General features: G+C 38.6%; 1 protein-coding gene across 1 annotated transcript in view; it reads right to left on the bottom strand.

Moving 5' to 3' along the window:
• LOC129514579 (thrombospondin type-1 domain-containing protein 7B) overlaps positions 1-22384 on the bottom strand; it is a 741731-nt gene that overhangs the window by 398548 nt on the left and 320799 nt on the right. Inside the window, exons 7-8 of the mRNA XM_055333257.1 lie at positions 4522-4713; positions 2303-2537 (exon numbers count right to left, since the gene is read on the bottom strand). Of these exons, the coding sequence (XP_055189232.1) occupies positions 2303-2537; positions 4522-4713 (427 nt within the window). The remainder of the gene's footprint in view (positions 1-2302; positions 2538-4521; positions 4714-22384) is intronic.

A 22384-nucleotide genomic window follows, 5' to 3' on the forward strand; every position in this document is an offset into this window, starting at 1 on the left:
TTCAATCAGTCCATGTAGTGCTACGCACACTGGGCAAGTTGCAAAACACAACTGACATAATTTGGTATTCCACATTTGGTATGTCCACATTGTGCACAGCACAAGCAATGTAGAGTCAGGTCTAATGCAGAAATAACATTTATGAATTAATAAGAGTAGCAGGTAATACATATGATCTAGTCATTACTCTTTATGGCAGTCCCCTTTGCCAAAATGTATGATGGTAAATAAAGTAATTTTTCTTGAACAAAGGATAGACATCAGCTTTTCTCAGTACTCTGCAATTCATATCCAATCCTGGTTGAACCCTATAGGCTTCCTACACATAAATCTAGTTCATTCATGAATTCTTTTTTTTTTTTTTAAGATTTTATTTATTTGACACAGAGAGAGAGAAAGTGAGAGAAAGAGAACACAAGCAGGGGGAAGGGCAGAGGGAAAGGAGAAACAGGCTTCCAACTGAGCAGGGAGTCTGAGATGGAGCTCAATTCCAGAACCCTGGGATCATGATCTGAGCTGAAGGCAGATGCTTAACCAACTGCACCACCCAGGTGCCCCTCATTCATGAATTCCAAGGTCATTTATGGTATACTATATGCCAGACATTGTGCTTAAGTCTGGGGTTGCAGCAATTAAGAACATCCAACTCCAGCCCTCTAGAAAGCCACCCTTGGAGGAGAGAGAGATGAGGTCTCCTGGACTGTGCTTCACTTCAAGTCACATCATCTTCACTTGCATTAGCAGAACCATCTGCACATCGGACCCTCCAACATGTGTATCTGGTCAGTCTGCACTACTTTGCCATCAGCCGTTCACTTCTCTTAACTAGCTCCTATGCCTTTCCTTACACAGCTTTTGTAGTTTCCACACCAGCGTGGATAAGGCCCAGAGCCTAGTATCAAGGTTCCCCAAGGTGAAATCAATCAGCTGTTTGAGTTGCCCAGGACAGCAACACAAATTGGATTAAATTAGGTGGAAGAGCAAATGTTGCCAGGAGGGGAAGAGGCATACTTAGCCGGACAGGACCAGGGCCTGATGCTGCCAAGGACATGTTCTGCTTTAGTTTCTGTTTCTTTCTGAGCATCACTTCCACTGTCCTTGCCTGCTTTTTCTTCCAGGACCATGTCTGGGCCAACTGTCAATTCATATACTTAGAGCCTCATGAATAGAAAGAAGAGAGGGTTTCATTTTCCCAACTGGGAAATTCCTGGGGCAGAGCTCTAAGTTGCCTTGTTTGTGATACTAGACAAAACACCCTGAGCATGTGCATCCTGGTGATGTATCACTGCTGTGGTGGGAATGGGGGCGGTAGGGGGAGGGAGGCGGTGAGGGGAGGTTTCTACCATGAGGAGGAGACTAGTTGAAACACCTCCATTAGGAAATCAGCACAGACAGGACAGTTACCCAGTCACTGTATACTTCCTAGGTCCCTTACATCTTCTTTTCCATGAGGCTTCCCACAAGGACAGAGGAAAAGCCGTGTCTCCTCAAATGGTCAAGAGATAAAACTCCCACAGCTGAGTTTCCGTTTGATTACTCCTTTTCCCCTATCACTTGCAACTGACTCTGACCGTTTTTGATCTCTATAACCTAGTTCCCATGTCCAAATTATCCTACTGATTTTTTTGTTTTGTTTTGTAATTTATATCTTCAGGGATGCCTGGGTGGCTCAGAGGTTGGGTGTCTGCCTTTAGCCCAGGGCATGATCCCGGAGTTCCAGGATCGAGTCCCACATCAGGCTCCGGGCATGGAGCCTGCTTCTCCCTCTGCCTATGTCTCTGCCTCTCTCTGTGTGTCTCTCATGAATAAATAAATACAATCTTAAAAAGAAATTATATCTTAATGTGCAGCGTCTAACATGTATGAGATTGCAACCTAGTTACAGGCATGAACAGGCATAAAAGATCAGTGGAACCTAACAAAAATGTACCACAACCCCATACTTTCAAAGTGGAGGATGAACCTTCACATTGTCCTTGTCCTTACATGATCTAAAAAAAGCCAAAAATACTGAGACAAGGTTGAGAAAATGTTTGATTACTTAAACAGATTCAGTATTTGTGGGCCACATTTACTTTCCATGAACTAATGCATGTATTGTAACTTTACTAATGATCCATATTATAACAGTTTCTACCTTTGTTTCTGAGAGAGATTTTCTAGTCTTTAAGACTCAAAAGAAACAACATTCTTTTCCTCTAGCATACACTGAAGCATATTCGTTGCTTGATAAATGTTTTTGACTAAAAATACTCAACTATGCAATAATCATATGCATTTTTCAATAAATTATCGGTGATACCTTTTTGTCATCACTTGTCCCACGTGACTCTTGACACAGAAGGCCCTCCGCGTCTGAATGCCTACACCACAGGTAGCCTCTCCATTCCAGCCAATGGTTGCATTAAGGGCAGTTACCAATGCATCTTCAGAACAGGGGCCCCAAGGCAATGTCTCCCAGTAGAGCTGCATACAGGAATGGTCATTGCATGAACGATACTCTTGGAGGGCCTGACTAGGAGGACATGGTTTTCCACCTGTGAAAATTAAAAAAAAAAAAAAAAGACATAGTTGTTGCTGTTTGTTATTACCATGTTTCTGTCATTTTGTCGTTCTTAATTTTGTTATTTTTGCTGTTTTAATGGTCCAAAAAGATGGTGTTTTTGACACAGGATTCCAAAGGCCTGAGCCTCTGTACCTTTCTGCCCACTCTGGGGCCATGGTCCTTTTGTCCTGAGTAACAATCTAAGGACAATATATTTCACTTTTCCCTCTTAAGTAATAGGCAGCAGTATGTATTGATTAAACCAAAACTAAAATCAACAACAACAATAAAACCAGATTCTATTTCCCACCTTCAGATCATGTATCTCTGCGATAAACTCCAAATAAATAAATCTGCTTTTACTTTAGTAACATGGTGACTACATAAATTAGCCAGTTACATGTAGTAGCCCATGACCTTGAAGTGATATTAGGTCAAACATATGCATTTATACTCACATTACCTATATATGGCACTTTTTTCCTAAGACAGCATTATTTTTTCTCAGAGAATCATTTTAAGACAGCCATCCTCCATCAACCAATACATTCTACTGCAATTTGAGAAGTCCAGAAGTATTTCTTAAAGTTTGGCAGAAGAGAGCCCAGCCTTAAACTCTGAAATAATATCTGACAATGTGTTATCCACTGGCAGGGAAACCAGACAGATGTGCATCCTTACACTCTTGGGTGAGTCAGACAATCAAATTTCATTACTGTCTTTTCTTTCATATTTTTATATCCATGTAAAACTGGCATTTATCTAAAGTATTGATTTTTCCCCCACTCTTCCACCCTATGATGTTTTATTCAGTGGGCCAAATGCTCAAAAAGATTTGTGACCTTGGTTTTGTTATTCTTGTTATTTTTTCTCATTAAATTCTACTGACTTTTTTCTCCTTCCAGAAATATAAAAGACAAGAGTGGGAAGCAACTGCACTTTAAGAATATGAAAATCTTCATTCATCTTGACCCTGGCCCCATTTTTCAGGATCACAGAACAGAATCTTGTTTCAAAAGGAGCTCCTCACAGCCAGGGGCCACACCACCCTGCTGTTCTAACTGAGTCATAGGCAGAGGAAGCCAAGGGAGAGCCTGAAAGAAAGGACATGCGCGTTTGGGGACAGAGACCATCACTATAAATGATAGAAACAGCTGCTCCTCCGATTTCTTCTGATGTCATCCGTTTACATTTCCATAGCACATTTTAGCTCCTTCAAATCCATTTTCAGAGCCTTCATCTTCTTCCCTCTCACAACATGCCAGCATGACAGAACAGGAAATCAGGCCGATGTTAGTGGCAGTTCCTGGTTAAGAGCCATGTCTCTTGATTTCTAATTTGGAGCTGTTTTTACCAGATATATTTCAATTATATTCCCAAATGTATGAGCTACCTGAAGCTGGATATGTGTCAATCAAACTTTGTTTTGTTTTTTTTCCCCTCAAGAAAGTATAATGAAAAATAACATCCATCTGACTGCCATGGCCTATACATGGGGTTGGGCTAAGGCAATTCCTGTAGATATGGGATCCATTCTATTATTTTATTTTATTTTATTTTATTTTATTTTATTTTATTATTTATTTGTTTGTTTGTTTGTTTATTTATTTATTTATGATAGGCACACAGTGAGAGAGAGAGAGAGAGAGGCAGAGACACAGGCAGAGGGAGAAGCAGGCTCCACACACCAGGAGCCCAACGTGGGACTCGATCCCGGGTCTCCAGGATCGCGCCCTGGGCCAAAGGCAGGCGCTAAACCGCTGCGCCACCCAGGGATCCCCTGGGATCCATTCTAGATAAACTAGAGGATTTTAGACAAAAGGCATACATGGAAATGAAACTTAATTCTTATTCAGGCAATAGAGCTATCATCCATATGTGGCTACTTCCACAATACGACTTTCTCAAATGCCTACTAGAAAAAAAATAATAATTTAGCAATAGACTCCACTATTGAACCCTTTACTATTACTCACCTTCTCCAGCCAATGCCAGGATAGTCCTTGACCTGGTCTGTTTCCCATCCGAGTTTTTGTTTGAACAAGACTGGGAACAGGATGACCACTCTGTCCATTCACTCAGCACACAATCCATTCGGCAGGGAATTTCACAAGCCATCCTTTCAGGAGGAGGGGATGCTGGGCAGAGACTCCCTGATACATCTTCTCCTGTAATCAACCAGATCGAGACAGATACTGATTAATGCACAATTGAGGACAGTCCAAGGAACATTTAGGTTCGTTGCTTCCTCTATTACTTCAGTTTAGCTGAGAAGACTTCACCTGGTGTCTAAACCAATAAAGTGTGAAAAATGATGGTTTCTTCAGCAATTCATAATATTTATGTCAAGCAAACCTGCCAGGAGATCATTTGGCATTTAGAAAGGTAGATACCACAGCAAAACTCTCATTTATCAACCATCACAGGGACAAAGTGGGCTTTTTCCAGGAACAATTTAGCCATGGATGGCTAGAGATAGACATGATTGACGTGCTATTGACAACCATGTATAATAAGTATATGTTTTCCACAAAACAGAGGCCTGAGTAGTCTGTTGGCCTGAAAACCTCAATTTATGTTGAACATTCTATTCAATGCTATAAGGAATCAGATCATTCTAATTACCTATTGGATGCTTTTACCTCCATAAACATAACTTTAAACAAGTTTATCACATGATGATACTTTTGTTCTATTCGTACATAGTGGTAAATAATCCCAAATCACAATGGAAAGGGACTTGTGGTTAAAGTTATATAATGTGGACACAAAGGTTGAAAGCCCATCTGAAATTTTCCCTAAAATATTTATTATTCCCCCTCTGAATGATCTGATGAACTACTCAAACCAAAATAATTATATATATAAAATAATGGGGGATAGTTTTGTTTTACAATGGACAGATGTTAAGACTAAAGGGATCATTTCTAAGTTACTTTTCTCTATCTCTAACTACAATAATTTAAAAAAAATCCTCTTTTAGGTTACTCACTATTCTTAGAATTCTAGTGTTACTCTTTACAGATAATAGTCCAACTCTCACCATGTGCCCTGCTCACTGTCTCCTCATAAAAACAGACATGTAGAATAATGATGTCACTTATAGTTTGAAGTAACAACACATAATGTGGAATGGCATCTATAGGAAAGGTGGTTTCATCTGTGTGACTTTAAGTTCATGGAATTCTCCTGTCATAGTATGCTTGACACAAAAAATAACTACAAAGGGGACTAGTGTTTATGGGGCATCTCCTTTGTGCCAGGCACCAGCCTCGTAAGAAGCGCTTAGAGACAGATTTAATCCATTTTGTTTTATAGATGAGGAGTCAGCGTTTCTGGAAGGGAAAACTTGCTCAGGGCACACAGGCCTGAGTTGGGAATGAAATTAAAACTTTCTGACTCCAAAACTTCTGCTTTTCCCATTAACCACACTGTGTCTAATTCCAAGGAGATGGATATTCCTTTGCTGAGGAAGTAAATAAAACCAGCCGACAGTGAGCAAGACTGCCTGGAGGAGAAGACAGTACACTGTTAATATCTGCATTCATATTTGCAAATGAGGCCAGGCTCATTGCCCCTGAGGTACAAATAAAACTTTTCAAGCATATTATGAGAAGTAATAGAGATTCTAGCAGATAATCAAGCTGAAAGACCAGTTCCAATCATTCTCTTTTCAGTCTTAATCTATTTTCAGGTTGAGTCCACACTATATGTTACACACATAAACACATGCGCACAGATATTCTCTGTCTCTCACACACACACGATACAGCTGAAGGGTAGTGCTTTCCAAGTCTTAACATCTGTCCATTTTAAAACAAAACTATCCCCCGTTATTTTATATATATAATTATTTTGGTTTGAGTAGTTCATCAGATCATTCAGAGGGGGAATAATAAATATTTTAGGGAAAATTTCAGATGGGCTTTCAACCTTTGTGTCCACATTATATAACTTTAACCACAAGTCCCTTTCCATTGTGATTTGGGATTATTTACCACTATGTACAAATAGAACAAAAGTATCATCATGTGATAAACTTGTTTAAAGTTATGTTTATGGAGGTAAAAGCATCCAATAGGTAATTAGAATGATCTAATTCCTTACAGCATCAAAGCAAGGAGACCAAACAAATGCCCAATCTGCATCTAATCAAAAGTTAATTTCCACATTTGTGAATATGATTAACACAATTCTTATACAAAACACTCTAAAGCAGGGTTTTGCAAATGACATTTCTGAGGAATAACAGGGATTAGTAGGGCTCTTACAAAAAAAGTGGGAGAAAGCTGTGAGTACAGAGTTAAAGTAGTAAAACTGGTTTCCTATTGAAGAAATACTCACTGTTGAAAATGCCAATGTATAATGTAAATTTCCCTGGGTGGAAATGGTGGATAGTGTTTTTCAGCCTTATTTGACCAATGACAATTCTTTTTTGAGGAGAATGTCTCCTATAAGTGATATTTTCATGAATGTTTTTAGAAAACCCTGCCTTTAAGAGTGATAAAACAATTGAGATCTATTTGTTGAACAAGTACTATATCCAAGATGTATGATGGGGCAAAAATTGGTGAAGATACTATTTACCTCCTCCAAGTTCACGATTCACAAGAGATAAGATACAAACATATACAAAAGAAACTTAGTCCAAAAGTAAATGCCAAGTTGCAAAGGTGTGTCTCAGACAGAAAATTCTGTAGTAGCTCAGGGAATAGAGGGTCCTCTGGAGACTAGCATGATAGTAGAAGGCTTTCAACACAGAAAAGAATAGAAAGGTAAAAACTTGGTGGCAATGAAAGAGGGTACTTCAGGCAATGAAAGTATTAATAAAAGTATGGTGGTAGGAAAATACAATGTATTTAAGAGATAATAGGGAAGGTGCATGAGGAGAAGAGAAAACCCACATTGGAAGAGTGATGTGACATAAAGTTCTGAATGACTTAGATGGACACACAAGTTCTGTCATCTTTCTCCCTTCCTTAAATTCCCATTGCTCAAGTTTGCCATGACCCAAATTTAACATCCTTCCCAGCCACCATTCGGCACCCTCAGTATTCATGTCAGGAGCTCAAACGCTTTTTAAAACCTAAGCTTTCGTATAAACTGATATACCTATTTCCTCGGAGCAGTTAAATGTCAATTCCCATGAACATTTTGATAGCTTGTCTATACAGGTTAATTCAGACATGTGAGCAAACAGATGAGATTTTATTTAGGGAAACCAAACCACTAGTCATAAGCAGGGTCTGTAATTTGTGAGTGAGCTGCACAATGGGAACCTAGTCACAGAGTATCCTAGCTGTCAAGTGTCTAAAGGTAAATCCTAAAAAAAATAAAATAAAATAATAAAAAAAAATAAAGGAGGACGCTAGCACCATATATCCTCCTGAATACATCACTTAACTTATTTGAACCTCAATTATTTGTAATAAAGAAATAATAAGACATTTCAGGGATATTCTAAGGACTATAAATCATTTATGTGACCTACATAGCAAGGCATCTAGCACATGGGGGACTCTTAATATATACAAAGCTTTAAAAAAAGTTTGCAAAGATATATGCAACAAAAACCTAATGGTCTTCTTTATCCGAAAAATCTAGAGATTTATGTCACAGCCATGGAAAATACTTGCTTTGCCACTCATATATGTGTACAAATAACAACCAACAGCTTCACAGGCGGGTTCACATAAACTATAAAAACTATTTATAATTATCCAGATCATTTTATTTATATGACTGGTGAATCTAAACCATTAAGAGCCAAAAATAAAGCACTTGAGCCTGAATAACCTCATCTGCCCATCTACATCAGTATAATTATCTTCCCATTGTACAGAGAGAATCCATCTCAAAAGAAGAGTGTTTATACTTTGCTGTTTTCATTTTCTCAGATGGATCAATGAGACCAACTGAAATCTCAGGCAAGCATGGAAAATAAAGTGGCACATGGGACAGAAACGTAGCCATTAAAAGTGATTTTCACAAGCTCTGATAATCTAATGTCATAATAAAATAGAATATATTTAAGAGGGAAATTGAATTCATCTTTCAAGAAGACTGTGAAATTGCTTCCAGCCCTCATCAGCCTCCCTAGGATCAATAATGACAAACTCCACATTCTCTCCTCATAGAGTAGACTTATTTAAATCAATTGTGACTTAGAACATAGAATATGATGCTGCTTCAATGTGGCCACTCAGTATTTTTTTTAATAATTTAACAAGGTGAAATTCACATTATATTAAATTAACCATTTTAGAGTAAACACTTCAGTAACATTTAGTAAACCACAATGTTGTGCAACCACCACCTCTACCTAGTTTCAAAACATTTTCATCACTCTGAAATAAAACCCTTTACCCACTAAACATTTTCTCCACATTACCCTCTCACCTCAGACTCTGGTAGGCACCAAGCTATGTTCTGTCTCTACAGAGTTATCTATTTTGAGTATTTCATATCAATGGAATCATATAATTCCTGATCTTTTGTGTCTGGCTTTTTTCACTTACCATAATACTTTGCAGGTCCACCCATAATGTACCACATACACTACTTTATTCCTTTTATGATGGAATAATATTGCATTGTATGCATATACTACAATTCATTCATCCATTCTTTTGGCTACTGTGAATAGTGCTGCTATGCACATGTTTATATATGTACATGTCTGAGTACTTGTTTTCAATTTATTTTCAGTATATGTTTAACAGCAAAATTTCAGGGTCATATTCATCATTCAGTTTTGTTTGTGATTCTGGGGACTGTGGCATAGATGGCCAGATGACTAGGTCTTGGCCATAGCTCACACTACTGTCCTCCTGTCTACCCATTCCCAGCTAAAAGCAAAAGTACTTAGATAAAAGAAAGATTCCTGACATTTGAATTCAGTCACAATTCCCTGAAAATGTTTCTTTTTCCAGTTCAAATACTACTTAAAGTATAAAGAGCTCATGTAGACTCTATGGCTACTGGTCAAGCCACCATGTAAATTTAATGCTAATAAGCTATCAGAATTTGGGCTTCCTGCAGCAAACTGGTATTTAAACAATACCTATGCCATATGCTACATCCTATAACATTGTTTTATGACCTCTAAGGAATTAGAACTTAATATTGTGAAGTACCATCTATCTTTTGTATTTTTAAAGATTTATTTATTTATTTTAGAGAGAGAAGGAGAGAGACCAAGTGTAGGGGGAAGGGGCAGAGGAAGAGGGAGAATCTCAAGTAGATTCCTCACTGAGTGCAGAGCCCAACAAGGGGCTTGACCTCACAACCCTGAGATCATGATCTGAGCTGAAATCAAGAGTCGGACACTCAGTGGACTGAGGCACACGGGAGCCCCTATCTATCTTTTATAACAATAGAACAAACAACTACTATTCTTAGTTTTCTGACCTATAATATGTGTAGAGAAGAGAAAGGATTATAAACAAAATGGAGGAAGAAAAGAGAAACCCAGCTATTCACAAATCTACGGTATAAGTGGAGAGTAGACCAACATTTTGTCAGTATGCAAACTTCAAACCATCTTGCTCTCTCTCAAATAATGCACTCTGGGTACTTTATTGATATTTTCTCTTGTATGCTATTATACTATCTATGGAAAATAATGAAACAGTTATTGAAAATACTCTACATGTCATAAAATTTTATGTCCTATTTAAATCTCAGAAAAGAATGCCAATAAATGTTGATTAAATGCTTGCCAACAGCTGAGTAAGATGTCAACTGATAGTACATAGCAGATTTATTGGAATTGACATGTGCTTAATTTCATTTTTAAATTTAAATGTTACCTTCGTAAAGGTACCCAGCCCCTGGCCACTTCTGGACTGAGACCCTAATCACCTAAGGAAAAGGTTTATATTTCAAGCCAGTAAAAAATAAAACAAAAGCTAAGGGTTAAGCAGAATCTGTGTGCCACAATGCAGTGCCAGCAATACAATGACTATTTCTGCTTACTCATCTCACAATTCGAAATGTATTTGTCTACCTACTTGACACATATAGAGAAATGAAGAAACCTGATGTTAGAGATTGTCAAGGTCCTAAAAACAAAAATAACTGTGATGAAATAACAGCAGCATCTTATATTTGAGAAAGCATAGAACATATCATACTCTGTGCTAACCACATTAATGTAGTGGCTTACTGAATATGAAGCATAACATCATCTGTTAGGTACCGTTGGTACACCCGAGACACAGGAAGGTTAAAAACAAACCCTGCACAAAGCCATATAGCTGGGAAGTGTCTGAACTGGGCCTAGAAAATACATCTACTAGACATTACAACTATATTCTTATCTATGAGAGTGTCCTGCTTCCTGGCTCCTATTGCACATCTGCACTCCGCATGACATTGCTTTTAGCTGCAGCCAAAGCATAAAGAAGGGATTCCACACAATCCATTGTCAGCTAATCAGCAAATGTGATATTGGGATAAGCCCAAAGGGGTGGGCATTGGTCATCTGGGAATTGCATCTTGGGGTGGGGATGAATATTGCAAAAATGGAAAAGATAAGTGGATGAAAAAAAGCTCAGAATGGAAAGATGGTATAATAAGAGAGAGAACACAAGACCAAATAGGAAGAGGAAAGTAAGAGAGTAGGGTCCTCAGCTCAACGCCCCACAACTTACCTGGATAACTTTCAAACCATCCTGAGCACCTAGGAACTCCACCTGAGATGTAAAGAGAGCACTGCTGGAATGCTCCAGAGAAGGGTTTGTACTTCTAACAAGGTAGGAAGGTGGAGAAAAAATAAACAACAATCCAGTGGGGGCGGGGAGAGCCTGGGGACAATAAGGCCCAGCCCCGGAGGGAAAGGCCTCCAGGGCGTCGGCAGGGGGTCGGGCAGGCCGGCAGGAGGGCGGGGGAGCCCCGAGGTCCCGGGGTCACGAGCAGAGGAGGGCGCCGGGGGAGAGCGCACCCCCACCGCGGCCCATCTCGGGGCAGGGCTGGAGCGCACCCCGGGGCCTCGGGGGACCCCGGGAGGGGCAGGGGCGGGGGACACAGGCCTGGGGAGCAACGGCGCCCGCGGAGCCCGGCTCCTGGCAGGGGCGGGGCATCCCCCAGGTGCGCACACCTGAGACGTAGCACCGCAGGCCCCGCCCCCAGAGGACCAGCTATAAGGACAGGGGAAGGGCGAGCTCCGGACCCAGCAGGCTGGGAAGCTCCAGGACCGAGGCAATAGCCAGAGAATGCAGTATACACAACTAGAGGGTCCCCCCCTTTTTAGAATTTTTTTTCTTTCCTTTTTCCAATAAAACTCTTCTTTATATCAGACTATAAATTTCCATTTTTTTTCTCTTTTCCCACCTTAATTACAATATTTTACCAGCTCTTCATTTTTAAGTTTTTTTTTTTCCTTTCATAATTCTACAATTATAGGTCTTACGTGTATTTTTCACTTCTGGATTCCTTTCAACATATTCAATTTAATTTTGGGAGATATACAAGATATGTATTTTTGTTTTGTGTTTTTTGTTTTCTCTGCCTCATTTTGTTCTACACTGGCAAAGTTAATACCTTCTAAACCATGACCAGCATAAACCCAGAACCAAGTGGAACACTGTGCTGGTTCATTCTGTGAGATTATATCCTCTCTTCATTCCCATTCTGCCCCCCTCTTTTATCTTGTTTATGTTTTGGTGGTCAATGTTGGGGGCTTTCTACAAGTATTGCTGGTTTACATAAACTTGAGACTGAGCTGAAACATACAGAACAAAATAGACTCATAACCAAGAGGATCATCCTCTAGGACCTCTCAGATCAATTACATTCTCTTTCCACCACCACTTCTTTACCACCACCATCTCCCAGGACACCCCTTCTTCCCATTTTTCTCTTTTTCCTCTTTACTTTTCTTTGATTATTTTTATTTTTTCTTCTTCTTTGGGATTTTTTTTTTCTTTTACTACTTTGTTTTAAAGTTTTTCACTTTAGTGGTCTTTTGTTTTATTTTGTTCTGAAGTTCTTTTTCATTTTCTGGTCTCTGACCTTGTCAGAATCATCTAGGGTGGAATTGACTTAGGACGGGGTTGATATTCTTGACTCAGCCAGCTCATACAGCCACTCTACACTGAGCAAAATGACTAGAAGGAAGAATTCACCATAAAAGAAAGAATCAGAAACAGTACTCTCTGCCACAGAGATACAGAATATGGATTTCAATTCAATGTCAGAAAGCTAATTCAGAAGAAAAGTTATAAAGCTACTGGTGGCTCTGTAAAAAAGCATATAGGACTCTAGAGACTTCATGACTGCAGAATTTAGATTTAATCAGGCTGAAATTAAAAACAAATTCAATGAGATGCAATCCAAACTGGATGTCCTAAGTGGTAGGGTTAATGAGGTGGAAGAAAGAGTGAGTAACATAGAAGACAACTTGATGGTAAGGAAGGAAGCTGAGGAAAAAAAAGAAAAGCAATTAAGAGACCATGAGGAGGGGTGCCTGGTGGCTCAGTGGTGGAGTGTCTGCCTTTGGCTTGGGTCGTGATCCCGGTCATGGAATTGTGTCCCTCATCGGGCTCCTCATGTGGAATCTGCTTTTCCCTCTCCCTGTGTCTCTGCCTAACTTTCTGTGTTCTTCGTGAATAAATAAGTAAAATCTTAAAAAAAAAGAAAGACCATGAGGAAAAGTTGAGAGGAAGAGAGGGCCACAAAGTATATTTGAACAAATCATAGCTGAGAACTTCCAAATTTGGGGAGGGAAACAGGCATTCAGATACAGGAGATAGAGAGGCTCCCCCCCAAAATCAATAAAAAACATTCAACACCTTGACATTTAATAGTAAAACTTGCAAATTCCAAGGATAAAGAGAAACTCAAAGCTGTGAGAGACAAGAGATCCCTAACTTATATGGGGAGAAATATCAGATTAACAGCAGACCTCTCCACAGAGACCTGGCAGGCCAGAAAGGGCTGGCAGGATATATTCAAGGTACTAAATGAGAAGAACATGCAGCCAAGAATACTTTATGCAGCACGGCTCTCATTCAGAATAGAAGGAGAGATAAAGAGCTTCCAAGATAGGCAGAAACTGAAAGAATATGTGACCACCAAACCAGCGCTGCAAGAAATATTAAGGAAGACCCTGTAAAAGAAAGAGGAAGTCATAAATAAATAAATAAATAAATAAATAAATAAATAAATAAATAAATAAAAAGAGGAAGTCCAAAGACACAATCCAAAAAAACAGGGACTGAATAGGTATTACGATGACACTAAATTCATATCTTTCAATAGTAATTCTGAACGTGAATGGGCTAAATGATCCCACCAAAAGACGAAGGGTTTCAGACTGGATAAAAAAGCAAGACCCATCTATTTGCTGTCTCCAAGAGACTCATTTGAGACCTAAGGACACCTCCAGCCTGAAAATGGTATGTTAGACAACCATTCACCATTCAAATGGTCCTCAAAAGAAAGCTGGGGTAGCAATCCTCATATCAGATAAATTAAAGTTTATCCCAAATACTGCAGTAAGAGATGAAAAGGGACACTATATCATACTTAAAGGGTCTATCCAACAAAAAGAACTGCAAATCATGAATTTTTATGCCCCTAATGTGGGAGCTGCCAAGTATATCAATCAATAATCAAAAAGTAAAGAGATACTTAGATGATAATACACTAATAGTACGAGACTTCACATGGCACTTTCTGCAAATAACAGATATTCTAAGAACACCAAAGAAACAATGACCTTAAATGATACAATAGACCAGATGGATTTCACAGATATATACAGAGCTTTCTATCTGAACACAACTGAATACACATTCTTCTCAAGTGCATATGGCACTTTCTCCAGAATAGACCCCCATATGGGGCACAAATCAGGTCTCAACCAATACCAAAAGATTAGGATTGTCTCCTGCATATTTTCAGATCACAACGTTTTGATACTAGAACTGAATCACAAGAAGAAATTTGGAAGATACTCAAACACGTGGAGGTTAAAGAACATCCTACTAAAAGATCAAAGGGTCAACCAGGAAATTAGACAGGAAATTAGATAAGAATTAAAGAGATTCATGGAAACTAATGAAAAGGAAGATACAACCATTTAAAATCATTGGGATATAGCAAAAGCAGTCCTAAGAGGGAAATACATCACAATATAATCCTCCCTCTAAAAATTGGAAAAAAACTCAAATACACAAGCTTACTTTGCACCTAAAGGAATTGGAGAAAGAACAGCAAGTAAAACTAAACCAGGCAGAAGAAGGGAGATAATAAAGATTTGAGCAGAACTCAATGAAATCGAGACCAGAAGAACTGTAGAACAGGTCAACAAAACCAGGAGTTGGTTCTTTGAAATAATTAATAAGATAGATAAACCATTAAAAAGAAAAAAAAAAGACTCAAACTAATAAAATCAAGAATGGAAGATAAGAGATCATGACCAATACCAAGGAAATACAAAGGATTTTTAAAACGTATTATAAGCAGCTATATGCCAACAAATTAGGCAATCTAGAAGAAATGATGCATTTCTGGAAAACCACAGATTACTAAAACTGGAGCAGGAAGAAAGAGAAAACCTTAAGAGGCCAATAACCAGTGAGGAAACTGAAGCAGTCATCAAAACTTCCCAAGACACAAAGTCCAGGGCCAGGTGGCTTCCCAGGAGAATTCTATCAAACTTTTAAAGATGGGCAGCCTCGGTGGCTCAGTGGTTTAGCGCTGCCTTCAGGCCAGGGAGTGGTCCTGGAGACCCAGGATCTAGTGCCACGTCAGGCTCCCTGCACAGAGCCCACTTCTCCCTCAGCCTTTGCCTCTGCCTCTCTGCCTCTCTGCCTCTCTGTGTCTCTCATGAATAAATAAATAAATAAATCTTTAAAAAGTGCTTAAGAAACACCTATTCTACTAAAGCTGTTCTGAAGGATATCAAGGGACCTAATACTTTCAAACTCATTTTATGAGGTCAGCATCACTTTGATCCCAAAACCAGATAAAGACCCCACCAAAAAGGAGAATTATAGCCCAATGTTGTGTTGATGAACACAGATGCAAAACTTCTCAACAAGATACTAGCCAATAGGATCTAACAGTACATTAAGAAGATTATTCAGCATGACCAAGTGGGATTTATCCCCATGATGCAATGTTGGTTCAACACTCATAAAACAATCAATGTGATAGATCATATCAACAAGAGAAAAAAACAAGAAACATACGATCCTGTCAATAGATGCAGAGAAGGCATTTGACAAAATACAGTATCCATTCCTGATCAAAACTCTTCAGAGTGTAGGGATAGAGGGAACATTCCTCAGCATCTTAAAAGCCATCTACTAAAAACCCACAAGAAATATCATTCTCAGTGGGGAAAAACTGAGAGTTTTTCCTCTAGGATAAGGAACATGACAGGGATGTCCACTCTCACCACTGTTATTCAACATAGTACTAGAAGTCCTAGCCTCAGTGATCAGGCAAAAAAAAAAAAAAAAAAAAAAAAAAAGAAAAAGAAAGAAAAAAAAGAAAAAGAAATAAAAGGCACTGAAATTGGCAAAGAAGAAGTCAAACTCTCCCCCTTCACAGATGACATGATACTGTACATAGAGAACCCAAAAGACTCCACCCCAAGATTGCTAGAACTCATACAGCAATTCAGCAGTGTGGCAGGATACAAAATCAGTGCCCAGAAATCAGTGGCATTTCTATACACTAACAATGAGACTGAAGAAAGAGAAATTAAGGAATCAGTCCCATCTACAATTGCATCTAAAACCATAAGATACCTAGGAATAAACCTAACCAAAATGGGTAAAGGATCTATACCCTAAAAACTACAAACTCTTCTGAAAGAAACTGCAGAAGACACAAAGAGATGGAAAAATATTCCATGCTCATGGATTGGAAGAATTAATATTGTGGAAATGTCTATGCTACCCAGGGCAATGTACATATTCAATGCAATCCCTATCAAAATACCATGGACTTTCTTCAGAGAGTTGGAACAAATCATCTTAAGATTTGTGTGGAATCAGAAAAGACCTCGAATAGCCAGGGAAATACTGAAAAAGAAAATCAGAACTGGGGCATCACAATGCCAGATTTCAAGCTGTATTATAAAGCTGTGATCATCAAGACAGTGTGGTACTGGCACAAAAACAGACACATAGATCAATGGAACAGAATAGAGAACCCAGAAATGGGCCCTCAACTCTATGGTCAACTAATATTCGACAAAGCAGGAAAGACTATCCACTGGAAAAAGGACAGGATCTTCAATAAATGGTGCTGGGAAAATTGGACATCCACATGCAGAAGAATGAAACTAGACCATTCTCTTACACCATACACAAAGATAAACTCAAAATGTATGAAAGATGTAAATGTGAGAGAAGAATCATTCGAAATCCTAGAGGAGAATGCAGGCAACACTCTTTTAGAACTTGTCCACAGCAACTTTTTGCAAGATACATCTATGAAGGCAAGGGAAACAAAGTCAAAAATTAACTACTGGGACTAATCAATATAAAAAGCTTCTGCAGAGCAGAAGAAACAGTCCACAAAACTAAAAGACAACCTACAGAATGGGAGAAGATATTTGCAAATGACATATCAGATTAAGGGCTAGTATCCAAGATCTATAAAGAACTTATTAAACTCAACACCCAAGAAACAAACAATCCAATCATAAAATGGGCAGAAGACATAAACAGAAATTTCACCAAAGAAGACATAGACATGGCCAACAAGCACATGAAAAAATGCTCCGCATCACTGGCCATCAGGGAAATACACATAAAAACCACAATGAGATACCACCTCACACAAGTGAGAATGGTGGAAATTAACAAGTCAGGAAACACAAATGTTGGAGAGGATGTGGAGAAAGGGGAACCCTCTTGCACTGTTGGTGGGAATGTGAACTAGTACAACCACTCTGGAAAACTGTGTGAAGGTTCTAAAAGAGTTAAAAATAGAGCTACCCTATGACCCAGCAATTGCACTACTGGGTATTCACCCCAGAGATACAGATGCAGTGGAATGCTGGGACACCTGCACCCCCGTGTTTATAGCAGCAATGTCCACAATAGCCAAACTGTGGAAGGAGCCTGGGTGTCCATTAAGAGATGAATGGATAAAGAAGATGTGGTCTATATATACAATGGAATGTTACTCAGCCATGAGAAAGGATGAATACCCACCATTTGTTTCGATGTGGATGGAACTGGAGGGTATGATGCTGAGTGAAGTAAGTCAATCAAAGAAGGACAAACATCATATGGTTTCACTCATATGGGGAATATAAGAAATAGTGAAAGGGATTATAAGGGAAAGAGGGAAACTGAGTGGGAAAAAATAGAGAGGGAGACAGACCATGTGAGACTCCTAACTCTGGTAAAAAAACAAAGGGTAGTGAAAGGGAGGTGGGCGGGGGGATGGTGTAACTGGATGATGGGCAGTGAGGAGGTCACTTGATGGGATGAGCACTGGGTATTATACTGGGTATAATTATAATTATACTGGGTATTTCCATATGTTGGAAATTGAACTTCGATTAAAAAAAAAAGGAAGAGGAAAGTAGGGACATTCAGCAAAAACAGAGCAATGTATGTTTAGATAAATGAGACAAACACAAGCAAAAACAAAATATATAATAATGATATAAGTATACTCATAAAGTAAAAAAAAACTCTAATAGCTAATAAAAGAGAAAAAAGAGAACATAAGAGTAAAGGCTAAGATAAATGGCAGAGACTCAAAGAGCTGCTAAAAGAAAATACTTTAGGTAAGAAATAATATTGGCTAAAAACAAGAAAATAATACTTCCAAGATAAATATGTTTACAGAAGCCAGAAGTTTGCTGAAATTTCATCCACATGGCAGGTGAGCTCTTTATTCAGAAGCCTAACTGAGCCCTTAAATCAAGTTACCCAACATAAAATAATATCAACATAGCACTTACAATGTGCCCAGAACAATCTTACATTTTACATGTATTTGTTAACTCATTTAATTTTCAAAGCATTAAAAATAGTAAACACATGTACCATATGTAATAGATGCCATTCACTAAGTGAATTATATATATATTAGCTCATTTAAAAAAAACATTTTGTTTATTTATTCATAGAGACAAAGAGAGAGAGAGAGAAGGAGAGAGAGACAGGCAGAGGGAGAAGCAGGCTCCACGCAGGGAGCCCAATGTGGGTCTCGATCCTGGGTCTCCAGGATCACACCCCGGGGCTTCAGGCGGTGCCAAACCTCTGCTCCACTGGGGCTGCCCTATCAGCTCATTTTAATGTCACAACAATACTATGAGGTAAGAACTATTATTATGCTCATCATAGAGTCAACCATATTGAGTCTTGGAGAAGTAAAACAACCTGCCCAGGGACAAACAAGTAAAATGGTAGAGCTTGAATTTGGACCCAGGCAACCTAGCTCTAAAATCCATTTCTTAAACATGATGCTTTATTGACACTCATTATCTTCTACTCATTGTCAGGACTAATTTATGTATGTGGCTACACAAAAGCTGATCCAGTGGGAGTGAGTCAAGCATAGAGGATTACAATACCTTTAGGTCATGAGTACTGTACTAAGTGTTACTCAGGGTAAGAGAGAATGGAAAAGATCAGAAACTTGCTCAAATTAAACAGAAAATTGCTCAAATAAAAAACAAATTAAAATCTGACAAAATGTCTTAGCACTGAAACAGCACATTTCCTTGGGTCTAGTCACATATTCCAGGAGAAAGCAACCGGTACTGTTTTGACATCTACCAAAATTGGACCTTAGAAAATAACATCAATTTGCTCACATGCCCCAATTTCTGGTTGGTAGTCGAAGACAGAAAGGAGTCAGGAAGGGATAGGGAAACATAAATATATCTATTTAAAGCTCCTACTGCCATATTCCCATTGACTTGGTCTCTGTATTTCAGTACCTAGTTTTTAAAGATGCAGCTTCTATTTTCTAGAGTCTCTGACATAGCTTCTGATTTTCTAGTCCACATACATCATACTCACCTGGACCTGACTTCAAGCTAGTTCCAGTTTCCTGGGACAGTCAACACTTCCACATCCCACAGTGGGGCACACAGGGATTTTGAGATGCCCCCATGTCCTAAATAGGCCCAGAGAGACCAGGTTGGGAGGGTGGTTAGTAACTAGCTGTGGTGTCCATTCTGTGCCTAAACACAGTATACCACTGTCTCACTGTTGCAGCCCCTTTCCTATATGTGGGTGCAGGGAACCCTGTGTGTAAAGTCTCTTCCCAAAGTGTCAAGCAAGGAAACAGTCCATCTGCTTTTGCTTTACCTTTAGCCTAACTGAAACAGCCATAGTTTTCATTTTCACAGCCCAACAGTTCATTTGCAAAGGGAGGGGCCGGGACGCTCATCTGTATACTTTCCCTTGCCGTCCTCACTAGGCTCCTCCTTTCTGGCCCAGGCCAATGTAGAATTCCGGCTGATGCTAAAGCTGTATGGAGTGCTTTGGCCTCTCATCTTGATATCTACAGGGAGCTATTTGGAATTTACAAAACACTCTTTTCCCATATGCCTAGCTCTTGCATAGGAAAGCCTGGTTTTCAGGATTATTGTTTCGTGAAAAGAGCTTCAAATGCCATTTTAGGGTACCAACTTGTACTATTTGTTTGCATTCAAGGTATAGTAATATTGATCTTTTGGACACAGTGGGTAGCTCAGAAATCAGGGTTTTTGTGTGTGAGGGGGGTGGTCTTGTCCACAATGAAAAAAAAAAAAAGCACAAAGCCCAATCTCACAACACAATCTGCTTACCATCCATTTAGTATGGAAACTCTGTCATGAGAATTTTATAGATATTCTCTATATCTTTTAAAATATGAATCTAGAATGTTAACAATGGAATATGTAATGTAGGGCATGGTTCTTCAAAAGGGAAAATCTTGAAGTAAACAGTGATTTATAAAGAACATCATATTAGACAAAGAATTGTGACATTTGGATTTGAGTTCTGCCTTTAACACCTGACCAAAATGTGGCCCTACAAAACTGTTAGTCTTTTTTTTTAGGCTTCAGATGCCTTGTATAAGTAGTAGGAGGGGCACTGCTATCATCCTTGATTATATTATTGGGTCTGGTGATAGATCAAAGAGGCTAATGCAAAATAATACTTTGGAAATTGCAAAGCACTATTTATATATAATGTGGCTTTTTATTATTGGTAAAAATGGGGATAAAGGACAGCCTAAATAGAAAAATGATTTGGATCAAAGATACTATCTCTATTCTCCATCCTAATTTTGTCTTAGCTAAAAAAATAAAAGAGGAATTGAAATGAGTATAAAGGCAGAGATGATATTATTCATTATGTCTATCTATCTACCTATTTTTATATCTAGCTATTCAGGAAAGGATCTGGACCAGCTTGAATACATACATGGTATACCATTAGAGAGTACTTCAGATTATCTAGAAGTTTGCAAATATTTGAAAATCAATGTTTTTAAGTTAAACTGGGTAAGACAATAGAGTAAAATAATAATATAGCAGTAAAGAATGATCATTTCTTTCTGTAGAAAGGTTACTGCAGGAAATTAAACATAAGGGGTACAAATCTATAATTTATAATCTATAATTTAAAAGCCTGTAAAAAAGAAATATAACTTATTTAGCTACCTTATTTTTTTAATATCATGTTTTATTTTTTTTAAAGATTTTATTTATTTATTTATTCATGAGAGATACAGAGAGGGAGAGAGAAGCAGATACACAGGCAGAGGGAGAAGCAGGCTCCATGCAGGGAGTGCGATGTGGGACTTGATCCCGGGACTCCAGGATCATGCCCTGGGCCAAAGGCAGGTGCTAAACCACTGAGCCACCCAGGGATCCCCTAGCTACCTTATTATAATTGCACAATTAAGATGTTTTCAATTTCTCTGTGACACATTACAATGTAAAGAATATTTCTGACCATAACATGGATTGCTTTCCTAAGACTAAATTTTGAGAAATGGAAAAATGAAATCAAGGGACATGAACTTCATTACGGTACTCGCACACGAAAAATTGCCAGTGTGTGTTTTTTTTCATTATTTACTATTATCCACAAACTTTAAAATTTACATACAATAAAATGCACTCTGTATTGTATAGCTCAACGGGTTTTGGCAAATTCATAGAGCTTGTTCTATCTACTACCATTATCATGATGCAGAACTGTTCTGAACGCAATACAAACACATCCTTGTGCTGCCCCTCTGGAGTCAGTCTGTCCCCTGCAATCCTAATCCTTGGAAACCACTGATCTGTTCTTTGTCTCTATAGTTTTGCTTCCCCTCCACCCCCAGAATGTCATAAAAATGGAATTATACAGCATGTAGTCTTTGTAACAAAGTACATTTGTGGGGTGACCATGTTGCTGCTTGTATCAAGAACATTGTTTTCTAATCTGGGTAGCATTCCATTGTTTGGATATAGCATATTTTGTTTATCCATTCACTGGCTAAACAACTTTTGGGTTGCTTCCATGTTTTGGTGATTATGAATTTATTCACATAGGTTTTTGCATGAATACAAGTTTTCATTTGGGGTGCATAAATAATTAGGTGTTCATTGTAACACTGGGTGATATGTAAGTGTAGCTCTTATGACATTGTCAAGCTGTTTTCCAAAATGGCTTTACCATTTTGCCTTCCCATCAACAATGTATGGAGTTTCCAATTCCTCTGTGTCCTTACAGATGCTTGATGTGACCATATTTTTTCGTATTGTTTTTTAAATTTTCCTCACTCATATAAAGATACAGTGAGATTACACTGAAATGTTTATTTACATTTTCTTGATGACTAATGATGTTAAATATCTTTCCATGTGCT

This window comes from Nyctereutes procyonoides, unplaced genomic scaffold (assembly GCF_905146905.1).
Source record: "Nyctereutes procyonoides isolate TBG_1078 unplaced genomic scaffold, NYPRO_anot_genome, whole genome shotgun sequence".
NCBI classification, from domain to species: domain Eukaryota; kingdom Metazoa; phylum Chordata; class Mammalia; order Carnivora; family Canidae; genus Nyctereutes; species Nyctereutes procyonoides.